This window comes from Urocitellus parryii, chromosome 7 (genome assembly GCF_045843805.1).
Source record: "Urocitellus parryii isolate mUroPar1 chromosome 7, mUroPar1.hap1, whole genome shotgun sequence".
Taxonomy (NCBI): Eukaryota; Metazoa; Chordata; class Mammalia; order Rodentia; family Sciuridae; genus Urocitellus; species Urocitellus parryii.
In genome coordinates this window covers 132,326,750-132,344,436 of record NC_135537.1, presented here as the reverse complement: position 1 = coordinate 132,344,436, position 17,687 = coordinate 132,326,750, and the positions used below count along the sequence as shown (strand labels likewise).

The 17,687-nt window shown below is 53.8% G+C and overlaps 1 protein-coding gene and 1 non-coding gene across 12 annotated transcripts in view; one reads left to right on the top strand and one right to left on the bottom strand.

Moving 5' to 3' along the window:
* Positions 1–557: 557 nt before the first annotated feature.
* Positions 558–17,687, bottom strand: part of Mink1 (misshapen like kinase 1) — a 50,330-nt gene continuing 33,200 nt past the window's right edge. Inside the window, exons 3-34 of one of the 11 annotated variants that reach the window (XM_026380700.2) lie at positions 16,602–16,658; positions 16,389–16,514; positions 14,272–14,382; positions 13,783–13,873; positions 13,201–13,331; positions 12,846–12,900; positions 12,609–12,687; positions 12,186–12,361; positions 11,647–11,716; positions 11,073–11,283; positions 8,956–9,072; positions 8,374–8,460; positions 7,946–8,164; positions 7,551–7,724; positions 6,948–7,208; positions 6,463–6,548; positions 6,220–6,330; positions 5,960–6,078; positions 5,660–5,748; positions 5,405–5,428; positions 5,111–5,274; positions 4,530–4,635; positions 4,311–4,448; positions 3,998–4,106; positions 3,261–3,428; positions 3,009–3,152; positions 2,667–2,801; positions 2,402–2,502; positions 2,170–2,319; positions 1,923–2,082; positions 1,693–1,832; positions 558–1,392 (exon numbers count right to left, since the gene is read on the bottom strand). In XM_026380700.2, coding sequence (XP_026236485.1) covers positions 1,309–1,392; positions 1,693–1,832; positions 1,923–2,082; positions 2,170–2,319; positions 2,402–2,502; positions 2,667–2,801; positions 3,009–3,152; positions 3,261–3,428; positions 3,998–4,106; positions 4,311–4,448; positions 4,530–4,635; positions 5,111–5,274; positions 5,405–5,428; positions 5,660–5,748; positions 5,960–6,078; positions 6,220–6,330; positions 6,463–6,548; positions 6,948–7,208; positions 7,551–7,724; positions 7,946–8,164; positions 8,374–8,460; positions 8,956–9,072; positions 11,073–11,283; positions 11,647–11,716; positions 12,186–12,361; positions 12,609–12,687; positions 12,846–12,900; positions 13,201–13,331; positions 13,783–13,873; positions 14,272–14,382; positions 16,389–16,514; positions 16,602–16,658 — 3,993 coding nt within the window. In that variant the 3' untranslated portion in view covers positions 558–1,308. The remainder of the gene's footprint in view (positions 1,393–1,692; positions 1,833–1,922; positions 2,083–2,169; positions 2,320–2,401; positions 2,503–2,666; positions 2,802–3,008; positions 3,153–3,260; positions 3,429–3,997; positions 4,107–4,310; positions 4,449–4,529; positions 4,636–5,110; positions 5,275–5,404; positions 5,429–5,659; positions 5,749–5,959; positions 6,079–6,219; positions 6,331–6,462; positions 6,549–6,947; positions 7,209–7,550; positions 7,725–7,945; positions 8,165–8,373; positions 8,461–8,955; positions 9,073–11,072; positions 11,284–11,646; positions 11,717–12,185; positions 12,362–12,608; positions 12,688–12,845; positions 12,901–13,200; positions 13,332–13,782; positions 13,874–14,271; positions 14,383–16,388; positions 16,515–16,601; positions 16,659–17,687) is intronic. The other 10 variants (XM_026380701.2, XM_026380702.2, XM_026380703.2 and 7 more) reach the window with 10 other exon arrangements.
* Trnav-cac (transfer RNA valine (anticodon CAC)) lies at positions 4,759–4,831 on the top strand. The gene has a single exon. It is a non-coding gene; the product is annotated as a tRNA-Val (tRNA).

Sequence of the window (17,687 nt, the reverse complement as noted above, 5' to 3'; positions counted from 1 at the left end):
AAAACAAGTGGCTGCCATTATGTATTATGTTCCCTTCCTAAGAGGTACCACAGTGACCATGTGGGCAGGCCTGGTCCCTGTCCAGGTGTCAACAGAAGTGGAGGGTGGATGGTTCAGGCAGGCTGTTGGTGCCAGTCCTCCAGAAAGCAAGGCTTGCCCTCCTCAGTTCAGCCCAGCCCTAGTGACTCGAGGCCTATGAGCTTCTAAGTTCTGTTTATCCAGTTAATAGCTATTAGGAGAGACCCCTTTGCAGGACTTGCAGGAAGCCCTGTGCTTCTCTGGCCTGACTCTGCTAGAATGGGTGGGGACCCAATACCCTCAGTGAAGGTCACCACTGAAGGCTGTGGCTGAGGATGCCCTGGTGTGCCCTGTCATGTCTTCTAGGTTTTCTTGGCTCAGCCCACTCCACCTCCATAATTACTCATCACACATTCCATCCCCCACTCCCCCAGCCCTAATCCTACCAGTCCAATGGTGCATGCTCTCCCTGGCTAATATCCAGGGTTATGAGAAAAAACAGAATAATATGGGGCCTGAAATGGTGGGAGCTGGTTGAATTGTCTTTATTAACAAACGGGATATCCAAGGCCACTACATTGAGGAGGGGCAAGGGAAGGAGAAGGGCTACTTGCTGCTCACACTATATACAGATGCAAGCAAGGGGGGGCACGGAGGGCGAGAGCTTCCTGCTCCCTCCCTCCACCAGGGAAGGGGAGAGGCTAGAAGAGATGGGGGCTGGGAAGGGGGGAATGTTTTGGCTGGCGGGGTCCCCACTCCATTCCCTGGGGTTTGGGGGGAGGGGAATCATTAAAGTGCTTTCAGAAAATGAGGAAATGGTCCCTGCCCCTGGAGTGGCTGGTGACCCCCCTAGAACCTAGGGCCCAGTGACCCCCCCCCAGAGTCTGGTACATTCAAGGGGGGAGCCGGCTCCCCTGACGTGCAAATAAAGGGGTCCAGGGCCCTGCCCAGTCAGCAGCAGTGGGGAAAGGGATCTAAGCCCCAAGCACTCTCCTCTTAAATGGAGAAAGTGGGGAGGGGCGAGGCCCACTCAATTCCTGGTAAGGGGAAGCTGTGTCCCTCCCCAGAAGTTGGGGACAGGCACAGCTGTGGGGAGAGAACATGTTGGGGAAGAGGGTGGTCACGTGATCACAAAAGCATCAGGGGTCAGAGGTCACGTTCCCAGCAGGCTCCAGTGAATCAAACCAGTAAAAGCAAAAGCCCAGGGAGGGGAAATAGGGGCGGCCTGGGAAGTCTGGCTGTGGGGGAAGAGCTGGGTCCAGTGTGGGGCAGCCCCAGCCCAGGGCCCCGTCACCAGTTCATGATGCAGTTACGGTTCAGAGTCATGAAGTAAACTTGGCTGCTGCCCCCGGAGCGGACTGAGGCAAAAAATACCTGGGTAGGAGAAGAAGTCACCAAGGGTTGGGGTGAGGGGTCTCAACTGGGGAGAGACAGAGGAAGTAATAAGCTGCAGAATGAGACGGGGGTGCCTCTTCCAGCCCCACAAAAGGCAGAGGTATGCTGCTAGATCCCAGGGGAGGAGGCATCAGAAAAGCTCTCAGAACCAAAGGGGAGGTAAGGCAGACGTTAGGCCTGCACACTGTTTCTAAAGATCTCCTTTCAGGAAGACACCACAGCCATTCCCTCCCCAGATCTCTGCCCAGGGACCTTTAGATAAGAGAAAGAGCTTCCCACCTTGTCATTCCGCTCACACAAGAACTTGAGCCTCTGGGCCCGTTTGTGCATGAAGACCCCGTCCAGGTGGCCGGTCTCCACAGAACGGATCTCAATGGCTTTCTCACCCCAGCCCATTATCTGGTTGGAGCAGATGTAGGCTGTGGGGAGAAGGTGGAGGAGGGGCAGTGAGCAGGCTGCTCTCCTGTGCCACCTGAGGGCAAGTGGCTTGGAGAGTGGTCATCACTCACCTACAGAGGTGGGCATCTCTCCCCACTGCAGCACCACATCCTTAATGATCCGCCCGTATGTGTTGACGTAGACACCCTCGTCCTCATAGCACAGCAGCATCTCCATGCCATCAGTGTTGGGGAGGAAGATGATGGCGTGGGGCGTGATCTGGCTCTGGATCTGAGGAGGAGAAGGGTGAGCTGTGTCCCCATGGTCTGGTGCCCAGACTGGGTGGTCCCACTCTCCCCACAGCCCCACCAAGCTCACATGCACAGGGATGTAGATGTCGTAGCTGTTCCCCGAGTCTACATCCACAGCATGGAAGCCGGCACTGGAGCCATAGATGACCTTGAGCCGCTGTCCTTCCTCTACTGTCAGGTCAACCAGCAGAGGACGGTGAGGGAGGTCAGCAAAGGACTGTGGAGGAGAGGAGGAATTAGGGGAACAGGTGGAGAAGCCAGACAGTGAAAGGGTGTCATGGGGCTGAGGCTGAGATTACCTTGAAGGCCATGAATTTGTGGTAGGGCTTGGGGGCCCAGGCGTACACCTCCACTGAACTCTTCAGGGCAATGACCAGGAACTTAATACGCTCATATTTCACTAGAGGCAGGAAAGACAGACAGATGCAGGAACTTCCTTTCTCAGCCCCCTCTGGGCCTGCCACCAAGCTGCCCCAAGCCCAGGACCACGTGTTCAGCTTTCAGGCTCTCCCAGCATTTAGCCCAGGCTCTTTTTCTCCTTGGCCACTCTGTTAACATCCTTACCGACACGATAGTGCCCGCAGCCCTCCATGTCCCCCACAGTGGTCCAGCCCTGCTTCTTCTCCACTTCTGGGTCATTGTGCAGAATCTTGTTCCGGAGCCAGGACAGGTAATACACCCGCAATTTGTTCCTTTTCCCTGAGGGGTGGACACACATACACACACACACACACACACACTCCCGTCCTCATTGGAGGTCCAGCTGCTGCCTCCCCACCATCCTGTCTGCAAACCACAAGTGTGGCCCCACCTTCTGGCTCCTGGACCAAGGTTGCCCTCCTCCCCAGGCTGAAGATGGTGACAAAGCCGAGGAGCTGAGCCCCTCCCCCCACTCCACATACATACCTGAGATGGTGATGAGCAAGTTGAGCCCTTCCAGTACGTCCATTTGCTGGAAGCGTCGCCGCCCAATGAGCCCATACACCTTGCCCTGCCCGCTTCGATCCAGCAACATCAACCCATTCTCTGTGCCCACCAGCAGGTTGACCCCTGCAACAGGAGCCCTCGGGCAGGTCAGAAGCAGAGCCAGGACCCTCACCTGACTGTGAGCGCAGGAGCTGTGTTAGACCCCTCTTCAGCCTTCTTGGCCTGGCTTACCCCAAAGGGCTGCACAGAGGATCTCAGAATTGAATCGTTTCTTGTACTTGCGAATCTCGGGAGTTTCACTGTGAGACCGGGTGTTGGTGGGGTTCACATTGACCACAGAGCCCTTCCTCACGTCATACTGTAGCTGATCTAGCCGACCTCCTTCTCCACCTACTAGGGCTGCCAGGAAGAAGAGGGAGGGTAGGCTGCAGCCCTCTCACCTATCTCTTTATCTCCAACCCCCTACACATGGCCTTGGTACCTCAGAATATTCAGAAGGGAAGGGAAAGACTGTTGAACAAGGAGGTGCAAGGAAGAGGTACAAGGTCAAAAGATTTGGTTCAAGGGCTGAGGTTGTGGCTCAGCGGCAGAGCGCTTGCCTAGCATGCGTGAGGTACTGGGTTTGATTCTCAGCACCACATGAAAATAAACAAATAAAGGCATTCTGTCCGTCTACAACTACCAAAATAAATTAAAAAGAAAAAAAGGGGAAAAAAAAGGCTTGGTTCAAATCCTAATTGTCATTTATCCATTTTGTACTTCTGCCCAGGTCCCTTGGCCACCATTCTGAGCATGTGCCTCCTCTGTCAAGGGGTCTCAGAAGTCTCCCTGCCTCTGTGCCAGAGAAGGAGTTGAGGCCCAAAGGAGAGTTCCTGCCTGTACTCTGTAAAGCCACGTCCTCAGGGACACCTGCATTCCCCTCCAGGCCACCTCTGGGGCCCGCCCCATGGCAGATTTCCTTTCCTCACCTGTGATAGGAATGGTGTCCCCACTGCCTCCTGGCTGGTAGATCCCTAGATCCACAAACATGGTGAACGAGCTCTTGCCAGGGGCCTTTACTAGTCCACGAGACTGGTACTGTTTGGGGGCAGTGGTAGTAGTTAGTCAAACAAATAAGACCCCAGCCTGTGGCCCTGCCCCTCTCGTTCCCAGGCCTCAGGTCCTCACTGAGAAGCTCACAGTGCCCAGCCCCATCTACCCCTCTTACCCAATGTCCCAGCACCCCCAGGTCTCCTGCCATTGCAGGGTTCTTACCCTATGGGCCTGTTCCAGCCCACTTACATCACTGCCCCCATCCTTGGAGGGGGGGCTTTGACCTTTGCTGTTCTCGGTTGGCGAGTGGCTGGGCTGAACCACATCTGGAAGGTTTGTGTAGCCATTGCTATCAGCATGCAGCAGGCTTCGCTCCTCTTCGGGAGTCTGCAGAACAGAGGAAAAGTTTGGTCCTGGCACAGAGGAGGGTACGCCACAGGCATGGGGAAGGGCGGGAGGCCCACTCACACGCTGAACCACCATGGTGCCACCCCCATATGGGGGCTGAGTCCCGGCTATCTCCTCGACGTCATGAACCACCATGGTGCTGACACTGTCTGTGTCTCCATCGCTGCTGTGGGAGAGAGGAAGGTGGCCCTCCAAATCCTGCCTGCCACACACAAGTGCCACAGGAAGCAGAGGCGAGCCAAAGACTCAGGCTTCCAGTTTCTCTTCAAAACATGACCTGTTCTGGGCTGGGGATATAGCTCAGTTGGTAGAGTGCTTGCCTCACATGCACAAGGCCCTGGGTTCAATCCCCAGCACCACCAAAACAAAACAAAAAACCCACGACCTGCTCAGCCTTCACTAAGCAGTCAGGCGCTCCCTGCATGGTACTCAGGGCAGATTGGTGCAGAGGCACCTAGAAAGTCCCACCACAGTGGATGAGCAGAAACCCAGAACCTCCACCCGATGCTCCAGAGAATGGGGACCACTCGCCCTCAGGCCTGTTCACAGCCCCACCTCTCCTCCCCACCAATCATTATGGTCGAGGTCCCTCTTCTCCCCTTTCTCTGACATGGGACACCTCTCCCCAGTACACGCCATACCGGCCCCCAGGGGTGTCTCTGCTCCCCTCTGATGGTTCGCCATCGCCTTCTTCCTCATCATCTTCGCTGCTCTCCACCTCCTCACTGGATGATGAATAGTCCATGGCTTTCTTGGGAGGCCGCGGGGCCTCATCCAAGGTTCGCTCTTTGAGTAACACAAAATCCTGCAGGGGAAGAGAGGCATGAGAGGAGGGGGGAGGACACAGAAGGGCTGGGGCAGAGGAGGTACAAAGGGAACCAGTGTAGACCAGGGCAGGAAGCAGGAGAGGGCTCCCACAGTGGCCCCTCACTAACCTCACCAATCGCTCGCTTATAGCTCTGGGAGGGGCCGCAGGGGAAGAAAGGCAGCCAGGAAGAGGCAGGAGAGAGGGTTAAGAGAGGTTAGTGATGTGGACGTGCCATCTATGACCCCCACAGTCCTTCCTCTCATGTGCATTAGTGAAGGCCCCCTGACACCCAGCCCCTGGGGCTCTGGAGGCCCTTCCACATCCTGCCCCTAAGCCCCTGTCCAGGGTAAAGCAGGGCCACGCCTGCCACCAGATGACTCACTGCGGGCCGGCCTGGCCGTGAGCGGTGGTCATCAGGCTTGGCTTTGTTCCCAGGGGAGAGCACTGGGGAGCTGTCCAGTTTGGTGGAGGCTGGACACAGCAGGGTGAGAGAAGAGTGGTCATTGACACCTGGACAGGGATGGCCTCAAGTCTAAACCCTCGGCTGATCCCTTGGCCCTGAGCCCAGAGCTCAGTAACATGTTCCATGTCCATCCAGGTCCCCCATACCCTGTGGGTGTTCTAGTTCACAAAGGCAGGCCTGTGAACTGTCCAGGCCCAGAGCAGGCCATTGGGCACGTACCTCCCACTCGGTTTCGGTTTCGCTCCAATGAGCCAGCCTGGGGGAGGTGCCCATGAGAGGCAGGGAGGACGCTGTCCGAACGCTCCCAGCCTGGGTCACTCCTCCTGAGGTCAGGGTTGCTGTGAAGGGGTAGAGTGAGGGTGAGGGAGATAGGGGCTCCCCTCTGGGGTGTCGAGCTGCACTGCAGAGGGAACCATCACCAGAGGGAAGCAGGTGGCAGAAGTGAGAGGTGGGAGTGAGTGGAGGGACAACTCCATTACCTAGAGGCGTTGGGCGGGCCAGGGGGCTGAGCAGGGGGCCCTGGAGGCTTGGGGGTGCCCCGCTCTGCCCGCCTTTGCAGATAGATTTGCCAGGCGGAGTTGCTGCGAGGTCTGTGGAGGGAGCACAGGGTGCCGGGGCAAAGGGACTGAGGTGACTGGGTCAGGGTTTGCCCACCCCTAAGTGGGTAACTTGGTAAAGTCTCCTATTCCCTAGGCTGCCACCTGACTCCACCCAGATGTTACCTGGCACGGACAGCTTGAGCTGGCCGGGACCCTCCGGCCCCACTGGTGTTAAGGGCAGTGGCAATAGATGAGGTCCTCTGAGGCACCTGGAAAGGAGAGAGCACGGTCAGCACACCCCGTGCCAGCCCTGCACGGGCACTCAGAACACAAGACACCTCCGCAGCCCTGAGGTGTGGTCCCTAGCTTTTTGGGGAGTTGGTAAGTCCTGGTTATGAAGCCGGGAGACGGCAGAGCTGTGATTCTCACTCAGAAGGCTGCCCCAGTGCTTGAAGAACCCTGGTGCTTTTCCACCCCCCCCCCACATTCAGCACAAGGAGTTACATGACCCAGCCTTGTGCCTTCGGTCTGGCCAGTTCACCCCACAGGGCATGGGCCTTTCCCACTCGAAATTCTCTTTCCATCTTGCGTGCCCATCTGTTCTCCTTCCTTTCTTTCCTGTCACTACTTCTCTGCTTTTTCCTGGACCCCCACAGGGCTGTCCTTACCTTGGGTGGGGCCTCATTATCTGGCCGGACCCAGGAGGGGGGATTCGGGCTGGGTCCAGGCCCTTCGGAGGTGGGGTCTGAATTCTGGCGAATGACAGCTCCGCGGGCACTGGGAGTGGCAGTTGGTGTAGGGACTGCTGGGTCAGGGTCGTGGGAGGCTGGGAAGGCAGCCAGGTTTCGGGTGGGCTGGTCCTGCAGGGACTGGGATCGGGGTACAGGTGCTGCATATGGCTTCAGTGGGACCCGGTGTGCCACCAGGCTCTGCAGGGAGAGACCAGAAGGGTGGGCAGCCTGCTCTGTGGCACATCCCCACCTGCCAGTTGGGGTCTGGGCTGAGAAGAGGCATTACTTGCCCCCCTGTCAAAGGGCACAGGTTTCCTGGAGCCCAAGAACAGATAGAAACACATCCAAGCTCATAGCAGCAAGCAGGCGACGGACTGTCTGTGCCCATGTGGCATTTGCTCTCTGATCCTAGGACTCCAGTGAATATATGTATGGATGTGGACACGTGTACTCTGAGTATGACTACCTGTGTCTGTGTGTGTGTATGTGTGTGTGTGTGTGTGTGTGTGTGTGTGTTATGACAGGAATGGGGAGACTCACCTTGTGCGGTCCCTCCTGGGGCTCCACCGGCCTCTGCATAGGAGGAGTTTGGGAAAGGGGTCCTGGAGGGCCAGGAGAGGCCTGGGGGGTTGGGGGCTCCGGCCCTGTGCTGCTTGGCTTCGTCTTGGCCAAGGGAGAGTTCTGCTGCTTGTTCATCCTTGTTCTTTCTTCCACCTATGATACAAAGGGCTGTCAAGCAGGCCAACTCTTACCTTCCTGGTCTCAAAATATAGATCCCCACCTGCTCTAACAGCCCCAGTCCTACAGCCTGTGTTGGTGCTCCCTTCCCCTAATCAAAGCCCACTATTGGGGAATAACTGCTTTTTGCACTTTCCAGGGCTGGAACAGTGGGTCTGATGGACAGTGTCTCAGGAGGCAAAGAAGACAGTGAGTACCTCTCGGGCCCAGGCTGGCTTATCAGCGGGATTAATGCCTCGACCATAATGATACAGAGGCTTCCTGTCCCCAGGCAGGATCTGCTGCTGCTGCTGCTTCTGAAGCTGCTGCTGCTGCTGCTGCTGCTGCAGGGACTTGAGGTAGGCATGCTCCTGCTGCAGCTGCCGCTGGAGCCGTTCTGATTGCCTCTGCTCCTCCAGCTGCTTCCGCTTGTATTCCTGGGCCCAAGGGTAGGGAAAGAGGGCTCAGCAGGGTGTGACCATGGAAATTAGAGCAGGCGTGCCCTTTCTCTCCTCCAACTGCCTAGACAAAAGCTGCTTTCCTGTGATGTCTTGGGTGAGTCCTTTCCCCTGAAGTGTTCCCATCCCAGTCCATCAAAGCAGCTCTGGATGGCATCTTCCCAAAGGACGCCAAGGGACCCCATTACCAGCAGTAGGGCCTGTTCCTGGAGCAGCTGTTGCTGAAGGATCTCGAGCTGTCGCTGCTCCTCCTCTAGCCTGTGACGAATATATTCCTGGGGGGCGGGGGTGGGGGCACAGGGCAGGGAAAGAGGGAGAGGCAGCGGAGGAGGGGCAGCAGCAGGCGGCGAAGGGAGCGATCAGCAGGGTGAGGATGAGGAGGAGCAGGGAAGATGAGCCCCAGGGTGGGGGTGGGGGTGGGGGTGACGCAGCACAGATGGGAAGAAGAGGGCACAGGGAATGAGGAGGAAGCGGGTGGGGGCCATGAGGGAAGGTGCAGGGGAGGAGTCAGGGATGGTCAGAGAGATGGGGAATGAAGGCACAGAGACAGGAGGAGGGCAGGGAGCCAGGGTTGGGGGTTGAAGGGTGGGAGAAAACAGAGAGAAAGAGTGAAGCTAGAAAAGATAGGGGAATCTAGGGGTAGGGGAGCCAAGGGGGAAGGGCACAAGGGAGCAGGGGAGGCAGGCAGCAGGAGCAGGGGGAGGGTGGACGGGGAGGACGGGGCAGGTGGAGAGGGAGGCGGGTGTGTAGTGTGCGCTGGCGGCCCGTACCTGCTCCCGCTCTGCCTGCCGCCGCTCCTCCTCCCTCCGCAGGGCCTGCATGTCCTCCAATCTCCGCTGCTGCTCCTTCTCCTGCAGCTTCCGCTGTTCTCGCTCCCGCCGCTGTTGCTGTGAACCAAAGACAAAAGTGGTCTTTAGACCATGCCAGATGTTAAGACAGTCCAGCCCAGAAAGGGGCCCTCAATGAACAGGAGCAGGTCTTCTTGTTTGCTAGGGGTGGTGGAGAGGACAGCTTTAACATGTTTCTGCAAATATACCTGCCCCTGTGCCAGAGGCTGCAAGGGCTTGGCTTGGGGGAAAGTGGTTTGTTTAAGGTAGCCATGAGCAGGGGACCAGAGGCTAAGAGCTGATTGTGTCCTTGGGGGGGCCTGAATTGGATGACACCTTCCTCTAACCATTACTCCACACAACAACAAACAAAACCAAGGCTCATCTGCAATAACCTCAGCGCCCCCAACTCCTGGACTCAAAGCAACCTTTGCTCAGAGTTGGACCTGAGTGCAACAATGAGTGCAAGTGACACACTTTGGCCACCAGAGGGCACCAGGTAGCCACACACAGAAAAGCAACCTTTGGATTTAAGAAACTGCCTTGACTAATCCATAGTCCCAGGTTGCCAGTGACTTTCAGAATCTTCCTGACCAATGGTTCTGGGCTCCCCAAAACAAGAAAAAGTCAAGCTCAGTCCCAGGGGCCCTTACACAAGAAGGAACTTGTGCTTGTTCTACAATGAGTTGCTGGCAGCCTTCTCTAGGAGATAACTTGTTACCCCAGATTCTGTTTCAGGCTATCCAGCACTACACGTATTAAAAAACCGAGGAAGTTTTAGCAGCACCCACTTGAATCTAATGTATGAAATATGATATGTCAAGAACTTTATAATGTTTTGAACAACCAATAAAAAAAAAAGAAAAAAAAGTGTCTTAGCAGCCTTTTTTTTTTTTTTAAAGAGAGAGGAGAGGGGGAGAGAGAGAGAGAATTTATTTATTTATTTATTTTTAGTTCTCGGAGGACACAACATCTTTGTTGGTATGTGGTGCCGAGGATCGAACCCGGGCCGCACGCATGCCAGGCGAGCGCGCTACCGCTTGAGCCACATCCCCAGCCCCTTAGCAGCCTTTCTTATAGATTATTTTTTGTTCTGCAGAGCCCGCTTGAGAGAGTAATAGGTGGTGTGGATGCTATACAAGTTCCTTGCCTCCTATTTTTGTTAAGCCCAGCTATGAACTTTGAAATTAGGTAATAATTCAACAAAAGATACATTCATTTAAGGCATTAAAAAAAAACAATCTATATTCTCCTTACCCCTGCAAAATAAGTAATTTAAACATGTATGTATATGCAAATATATTATAATTGGTTGAAAAGAGAGAAAACTACACTTATTTAAAAATAAGATTCTGGTGGCACACACCTGTAATCACAGTGGCTTGGGATACTGAGGCAGGAGAATTGTGAGTTTTTTTTAATATATACTTTTTAGTTGTCAATGGACTTTTATTTTTTTATATGTGGTGCTGAGGATCAAATCCAGTGTCTCACACATGCTAGGCAAGTGCTCTACCACTGAACCACAGGATCGTGAGTTTAAACCCAACCTCAGCAATTTAGCTAGGACCCATATGGCTCAATGGTAAAGTACCCCTGGGTTTAATCCAAGCCAAAATAACCAAAAATAAAAGGAGACTTTAAAGGGGTCCTTTTCCCATTCCAAGCAGATCAGCAGCACATCTGATAGTAAGATGAACAGGTGCACTCAAGTACACAGATCCCTCTCCCTGAGCCTGGCAGCTCATGGAACCAGATACATCCAGAGTAGAGGTTTATAGCAGAAACCAAGAGAGGAGCAGTTTTGTCCTAGGGAATCGCAATGACCTTTCAGAAACTGGCTGTTCTCTGAAGGGTGCTGACAGAACAACCAAAGGACTGAGGGGATGGGGGACAGTGGATGGGGACCCAAGCCTGGAAACTGAGCTTCTAATAACAGAGGATAGAGCTTTTGTAGAAAAGTCTTAAAGAAGTGGGGTTGGGACGACCCAGCTCACTCCTTGTTCTTCCTGCTGCCTTAATGGAACCATGGTTGGGACCAGGGCAGAGGTCGGCCCTACCTCTTCAACCCGCCGCCGCTCCTCCTTCTGCTCCTCTATTCGACGTTGCCGCTGGTGTAGCAAGTGTTTGATGTGTGCCTCGGGGTCTCGTTGTTGCTGCTGCTGCAGCTGCTGCTGTTGCTTTAAAGCCTCGGAGTTGCTCTTATTCTCCTGCTGGAGTCGGAGGAATTCCCTGCGTAGCGTGGACTCCCCAGGCACATTCATGATGGAGCTGGGTCAGGGTCACAAAAGAGTGCTGGGTCAGGACCTCCTAGTTCCCCCCTCATCCCTGGGGTGCCTATCTGAGTGGGTGCTTTAACTGCTAGAGTCTGCCTCTGGCCACTTCCAGGGGGCCAGGAGATTTGTCTTTAATATTCTGGCCAGTACCCGCTGCATCCCTGAATCACGTCCCTCCTCAACACTGGCTCATGCGTTCATTTGATCTCTTTCTGGCACTCAGGGAATTGGTATATATAGGCATCTACCTTTTTAAAGCTACCACCACCAGATTGAGAGTCCTCAAAGCCAGGACCATTCTTGTCCCCTCAGCTAATACAGGATGGCCCCAATTCTTCCCTCTACCTGCCAAACCCACCTTGGCTCTCCTTCCTCTCCATGACTGTCATCTTCTTCTTCACTGCCGCTGTACTCATATTCTGTCTCCTCTGCAGGGGGAGATCACCGCTGTTTCTTCATCCAGTGCCCCATATCCCACCCTGGGCTAGGGAAACCTTAGACAGGGATAACTAGTAAAGGTCTGTCAGATAACCAGCATGAGGCTCCATCTGCCTCCCCAGAGCAGTGGGGAGGCAGGGGTCTCAGGTGTGGGCCAGGACAGAGATGGGGGCACGACCCCACAGGAGGGGGCATGGGGCAGATGTGCACATGCACTGACACATGCATGCGCTCAGTGTGAGATCTGCCAGGATGTGAAAGGGCGATCCTCATTTGGAAGGCTGACTCAGATCAAGTGGTTAAAAACCCATCTGGGGCTGAAAGTTTGAGAAAGGAGATCTTGGAGGAGAGCTGAGACCTGGGAGGTGTGTATGAAGCAGAGCCTCGAGGAGTCAGGGCTGAAGGGAGTGGGGGCTGAGGTATCTCCTAAGACCCACCACCTCCTACCTGCCCACTGACCTTTCTCACCCCGCTTCTTCCGGGACCGGTCAATGTGGTCCTTAAGCTGGATGCGGACCTGCCGCTCCGTGGGCTGGTCGCGGATGAAGGGAAACTTGAGCAGCTGTTCCGTTGGCGGGCGGCTCAGATAAGTCTTGATGAGACAGGTGTCAATGAAGTCAATGAACTTCTTAGACCTGGAAACAGTGGTGGCTCACACTGGGGGGCCTCCCTTGGAAGGGGAGGGTTGCAGGAAGAAGAGGGTGGACCATTCGCCCCAAAGCCACCATGAATTTCCTCCTGGCAGCTCCACTTCCCAATCCATCACCACCCACCACCCTCACCTCTTCCACGGGGCAGATCACATACACAGAAGAGTATTAGGGTGGGGGTCACTCTGCCCAGAGACCTCTTTTTTCAGACTCCAAGCCCTCAGAGACCTACCATTTCTTGGACTTGAGCCTGGGAGGAGGGTTCCGAGGGATGAGGAAGAGGGCTCGCATTGGATGCATGTCACACAGAGCTGGGACAAGAAGAGACACCATCAATCCCTTCTCCACACTGAGGGCCCAAAGGACCTCTCTCCTCAACATGACCTCCCAGGTCTACCTTCTCCTTATAGCCACTCTCTGGGCCCCCTCCCTTCTTTCCCATCCTACCCAGGACAGACTCAGCACTTACGGGGGGCTCCCTCTGCCATCTCGATGGCTGTAATTCCTAGAGACCAAATGTCACTCTAAGGAGGGGAGAGATGAAGGGACAGGTGAATATTCCTGACAATTCTGCCCAGTAACCTCTCTCTGCCCATCATCTCCAGCCCCTTTAGGATCCCTTCCTGAGGCCCCTGTCCTCCAAATGATCCTATTTTCCCATCTATCCTTTCCTTGCTGTAAAACGTTCTTTACTAGGAACATGTCACCACATTTTCACTTTTTTCCCCCCACTCTGTTCATGCACCCAAACTTTCAACCTCCCCATCCTCCCCATCTCACTTCCTTTCCCTGTGGGCCCCATGCTCCACCTTCCCACGTCATACCCTGTAATCGTAGGTGGCATCAGGATTCTCATCACAGGCGATAACCTCCGGGGCCATCCAGTATGGGGTCCCAATGAAAGTGTTCCGCCTGCCCACAGTGCGGTCCAGCTGAGCACTCACCCCAAAATCCACTGTGAGATGGGAGAAGGGGATGTCAGCACAGGGAGTCCCCTTCTGCTCCCTTGACTCAGGTCCCGTGTGCACAGCAGCTGAGGCAGCTGAGGCCCTGGTCCCATCTCTGAGAGTGCTTAGAAACCCTCAGCACTCCCCCATCAATGTCCTGGAGAACTTGACAAGCCTTCCTATATCCTGGGGATCAAGGGACAGCATCCCAGGCAGTAAGGGTCATGATATCCCATCTCCCTCTGACAGATGCACAGTACTGGGAGCCCAATAGATGGCAGGTGAGAAGCTTCTCAAGTGCTTTTCATCAGAAGGGAGGAGGGAGGCATCCCAGGGCAGAAGACAGGAAGGGAGGAAGTAGACCTCCTCAAGATACAGGCATTAGACCTGAGACACCAAAGGAAAAAGGGGGCCCCCATTCTCTGCCCAGTAGGAGGGCCTCGCAGTGAATCAGCGTACCTAGCTTGACCTCAGCATTCTCTGTCAGCAGCACATTCTGCCCTTTGATGTCTCGATGGATCACCTTGTGGGCATGGAGATGGGCCAGACCCTGGGACAGCAGAGTGGAGAAAATCAGCCATGGTGTTGGAGGGTGTGAGAAAGAACAAGGAGGGGAGCAGAAGTGATCCATCTAGATAGAGGTGGGCTAAAGGTTCAGACCTTCCCCACCCGGGCCCCAGATATAAACTGAACTGTCCTGGGAGAAGCGTCCTCAAATTGGTGGCTCCCTCCCCATGAGGCCCTAGCAGCTGCAGTGTTACAAGAGGAGAAGTGGCAGAGCTTGGAGCATCTCCTACAACACCCGGTGAGCTCTCAAAGTTGGGTCCCTATCTCCACCCCCATGCTCCTTAGAGTGGGCAGTTCTCTCTCCCCAGTGTGGGGAGGTTGCATGCCCATGGAGAATCTCTGGTAGGGTGACACGGGGAGGGGAGGGAGCCTTGAGCTCACCCTGAGAATCTCCCTGCAGATGTAGGCGATACAGTCCTCCTTCAGGGCGTTCCCTTTTGTGTTCTTTACCAGGTCAGTCACTGAACCAGCACCACAGAACTCCATCACCAGCTATGTGCCAGGAAGGCACCAGAAGGGAAAGTATTCATCAAGCAAGGCCTCTGCCCCCTGCCAGACCCCTGGAGGAGGACCAGAGACCTTGGACCAGAACTGATCTAGGTCAGACAGCAGGAACTGCCTGACCCCTAAGAGGCACAGGACATCCTGAGATCAAGAGAGAAAGAACAAGAACATAGCTAGGAAAGAACTAGCAGGTGCATTTTCCTTGGGGAAGGGCCCAATGCTTTCATCAGATTCTCACTGAGATCCCCAGATCCAAGTGGTTATGAACTAATGCTCTGTCTGCTGGGTACAGTGGTAGACACTTGTGAAGTCAGCAACTTGGGAGAGCAAAGCAGGAGGATTGCAAATTTGAGGTTAGCCTCAGCAACTTAATGAGGCCCTGTCTCAAAATAAAAAATTAAGCCAGCACAAGCCAGGTGCAGTGGCGCACACCTGTAATCCCAGCAGCTCGGGAGGCTGAGGTAGGAGGATCTCAAGTTCAAAGCCAGCTTCAGCAAAAAAGAGGTGCTAAGCAACTCAGTGAGAGCCTGTCTCTAAATAAATATAAAAATTGGACTGGGGATGTGGGTCAGTGGTTGAGTGCCCCTTAGTTCAATCCCCAGTATACCCCATCCCCACCAAAAAAAAAAAAGAAAAAAAAATTAAGCTGGCAGAGATGTGCATATCTGAAATCCCAGCAGCTTGGGAGGATAAGACAGGAGGATTACGAGTTCAAAGCCAGCCTGAGGGGCTGAGGCCATAGCTCAGTGGTAGAGCGCCTGCCTCGCATGTGTGAGATCCTAGGTTCAATCCTCAGCACCACATAAAAATAAATAAATAAAGATATTGCATCCCATCTACAACTAAAAAAAATTAAAAAAAAAAAAGCCAGCCTGAACAACTGTGTGAGGCCCTAAGCAACTTAGTAAAGCCCTGTTTCAAATTAAAAAAATATTTTATTTGGGGATGTAGCTCAGTGGTTAAGAGCTTTTGGGTTCAATCCCTAGTACAAAAAATAAATAAATAAACTAAAAGGGCTGGGATGTAGCTCAGTTATAGAGTACCCCTGGGTTTAATTCCCAGTACAGCAAAGAAAAAAAAATGGATGGGACGTGCACATTTGCTATTAATTTGAAATAATTTGCTTGTGTCCTGAGTCTGGGCCTGTACCTGGGGCAGGGGAACACAGTAGTAAGAGACAGTGCCTAGTATGTCCAGAAGAGGGCGCCCAGCCACTAGATCATTGAGGCAATCATCTGCCACTACACACACATCCGGCAGGTTAACCTGTTTCTTACCTTTGTGTGTATTAAACTATGTCTTCAAAAAGCCTCAGAGCCTTTAAGGCCAGGACCATGGCTCATAGCCCAACTGTGCAGGGTATATGCAAAGTGCTTACTAAGTACTTGCCTGGCTGACTGCTGGGAGGGGAGGCCTGGCATGAGCTCCAAAACTCCCAAAAGCCATTGCGATACTGCCTGCTGCTCTCCCCTCAGGGCCGGGTGCAGCACCACAAAGGGTGAGGCTAAGAGAATCCCATTGGCACCAGTGTTCAGGCAAGGGAGGGGAATGACTCTTAAGAATGTTCTGGGCCAGGAGGATCCTGGGCGGGCTCTGGTCAAATAATCATCCCAAAAGGCAGTACACTGCTGGGAGGGGTCTAGATCATGTCATTTCTGATAGACATTTTGGTTTTGTGGGTCTCCCTGGAGCTATGCTTACAGGCAGGAAAACCGATGGACTAAGTGCCCCTCGTCTCTTCTAGCCCTTACCAGGATTTTACTGCCCGTCAGACTGCTCGGGGCAAAAATAGGGGCAAATACCATGCTGCGCTGTGCTGGACGGAGGGTCCATGTGAATCATGAGGTCCCTCTGGATCAAGAGACAAAAAAGGCTGTGTATACTGAAGTGAGGGTTGGCAGGCAGAGATGCTGGGCCCTGACCCTGATTTCCACATAGGCAGCCTAGAGGGAGGCAGGGAAGTATGAAAGGAGCAGCCAGAAAGCATTTCTCACCCAGAGCTGGTCATCATTCCCAGGCGGGCTCTTCTTGATGAAGGCTCCATAGTAGGTGGCAATGTTGCGATGGTGAGAGTACTTCTTCAACATATTGATTTCCTGTTTGATCTCTTCCTCTTCGTCCTAGGTGAACATGAGGAAGTGAGTCTGCTGACCACTCTATCCCTCCACTGATGCCCAGCCTGCCCTCTGCCCTGTTCTACTCCTTACCTCTGTGACATCCATGACCTTGATGGCAGCCAGCTGCCCAGTCTTGACATGCCGACCCTGCAGGACAGAGAGGAGAGCATGGCGGGATCTGGGTCTATACTCAGAGAACAGACCAACAGAGAAGGCTTGATTCTGGGAGAGGCCTTATCTTTTAGCTTAATTCTAGTCTTACAATGTGCCCCTCAGATGCCTCAGTGTACATGTTGGTCATAGATAAGCTAGGTGTGGTGGCACATGCCTGTAATCCCAGCAATTTGGGAGGCTGAGACAGGAGAATCAAGTTTGCGGCCAGCCTCAGCAACTTACTGAGACCGTCAGCAATTAGGGAGATAATGTCTCAGAAATAAATAAACAAACAAACAAATAAATAGGACTGGAATGTGGCTCAGTGGTAAAGTACCCTGGGTTTAATTCCCAGTACCAAAAAAAAACAAAAAACAAACTAAAAAACCATGTTGGTCATAGACAATAGAGGGAGAGAGCACCTGAGTCACTGGGGCCAACAGAGCTCCTTAGACTGGACTGCCAAGCTACAAAGATGAAACCCCTCCTATAAAAAACTCGAGAGTGATTGTCATTTATGTCATTTATTCCACAGATTGAAAGCTAGAGTGGGAGAGAAAGATACTTCTCCATTCCAATGGAGGTAGCTGGGGGAGGGGCTGTCCCCTCACCTCTGTGAGGCAGAGTGCCGGACAGGAGGCCTCTCCAGGATCAACCCACCCCAAGGTTTTTTATTGGTTGTCAACAGGGAAAGAATAGAGACCCAGCTAAGGATCTTAAGGAACTTGGGGAAACAGGGACCCAGAGGGGCATAATGACTCCGTCACTAGTCTTAATGGGCGGAAACTTCCCCTTTTTAACTCCCAGTTGTTCCCTATCCACCCCATCCTTCCAAAATTCCTAGGAGGAGCCATCAAAGGCTTAGACAGGAAAGTCCAAGGCTTCCTGAGAAGGGGAGGGAAGGGGAAGGCAGCCACTTGTACAGATGGACCTGGGTACTGCCAGCCCATGGATTATTTTTGTCCTCCACAGCCATTCAAGACCCCAATCCCAGAGAAACGGAAGCACACAGAGCTACTATTT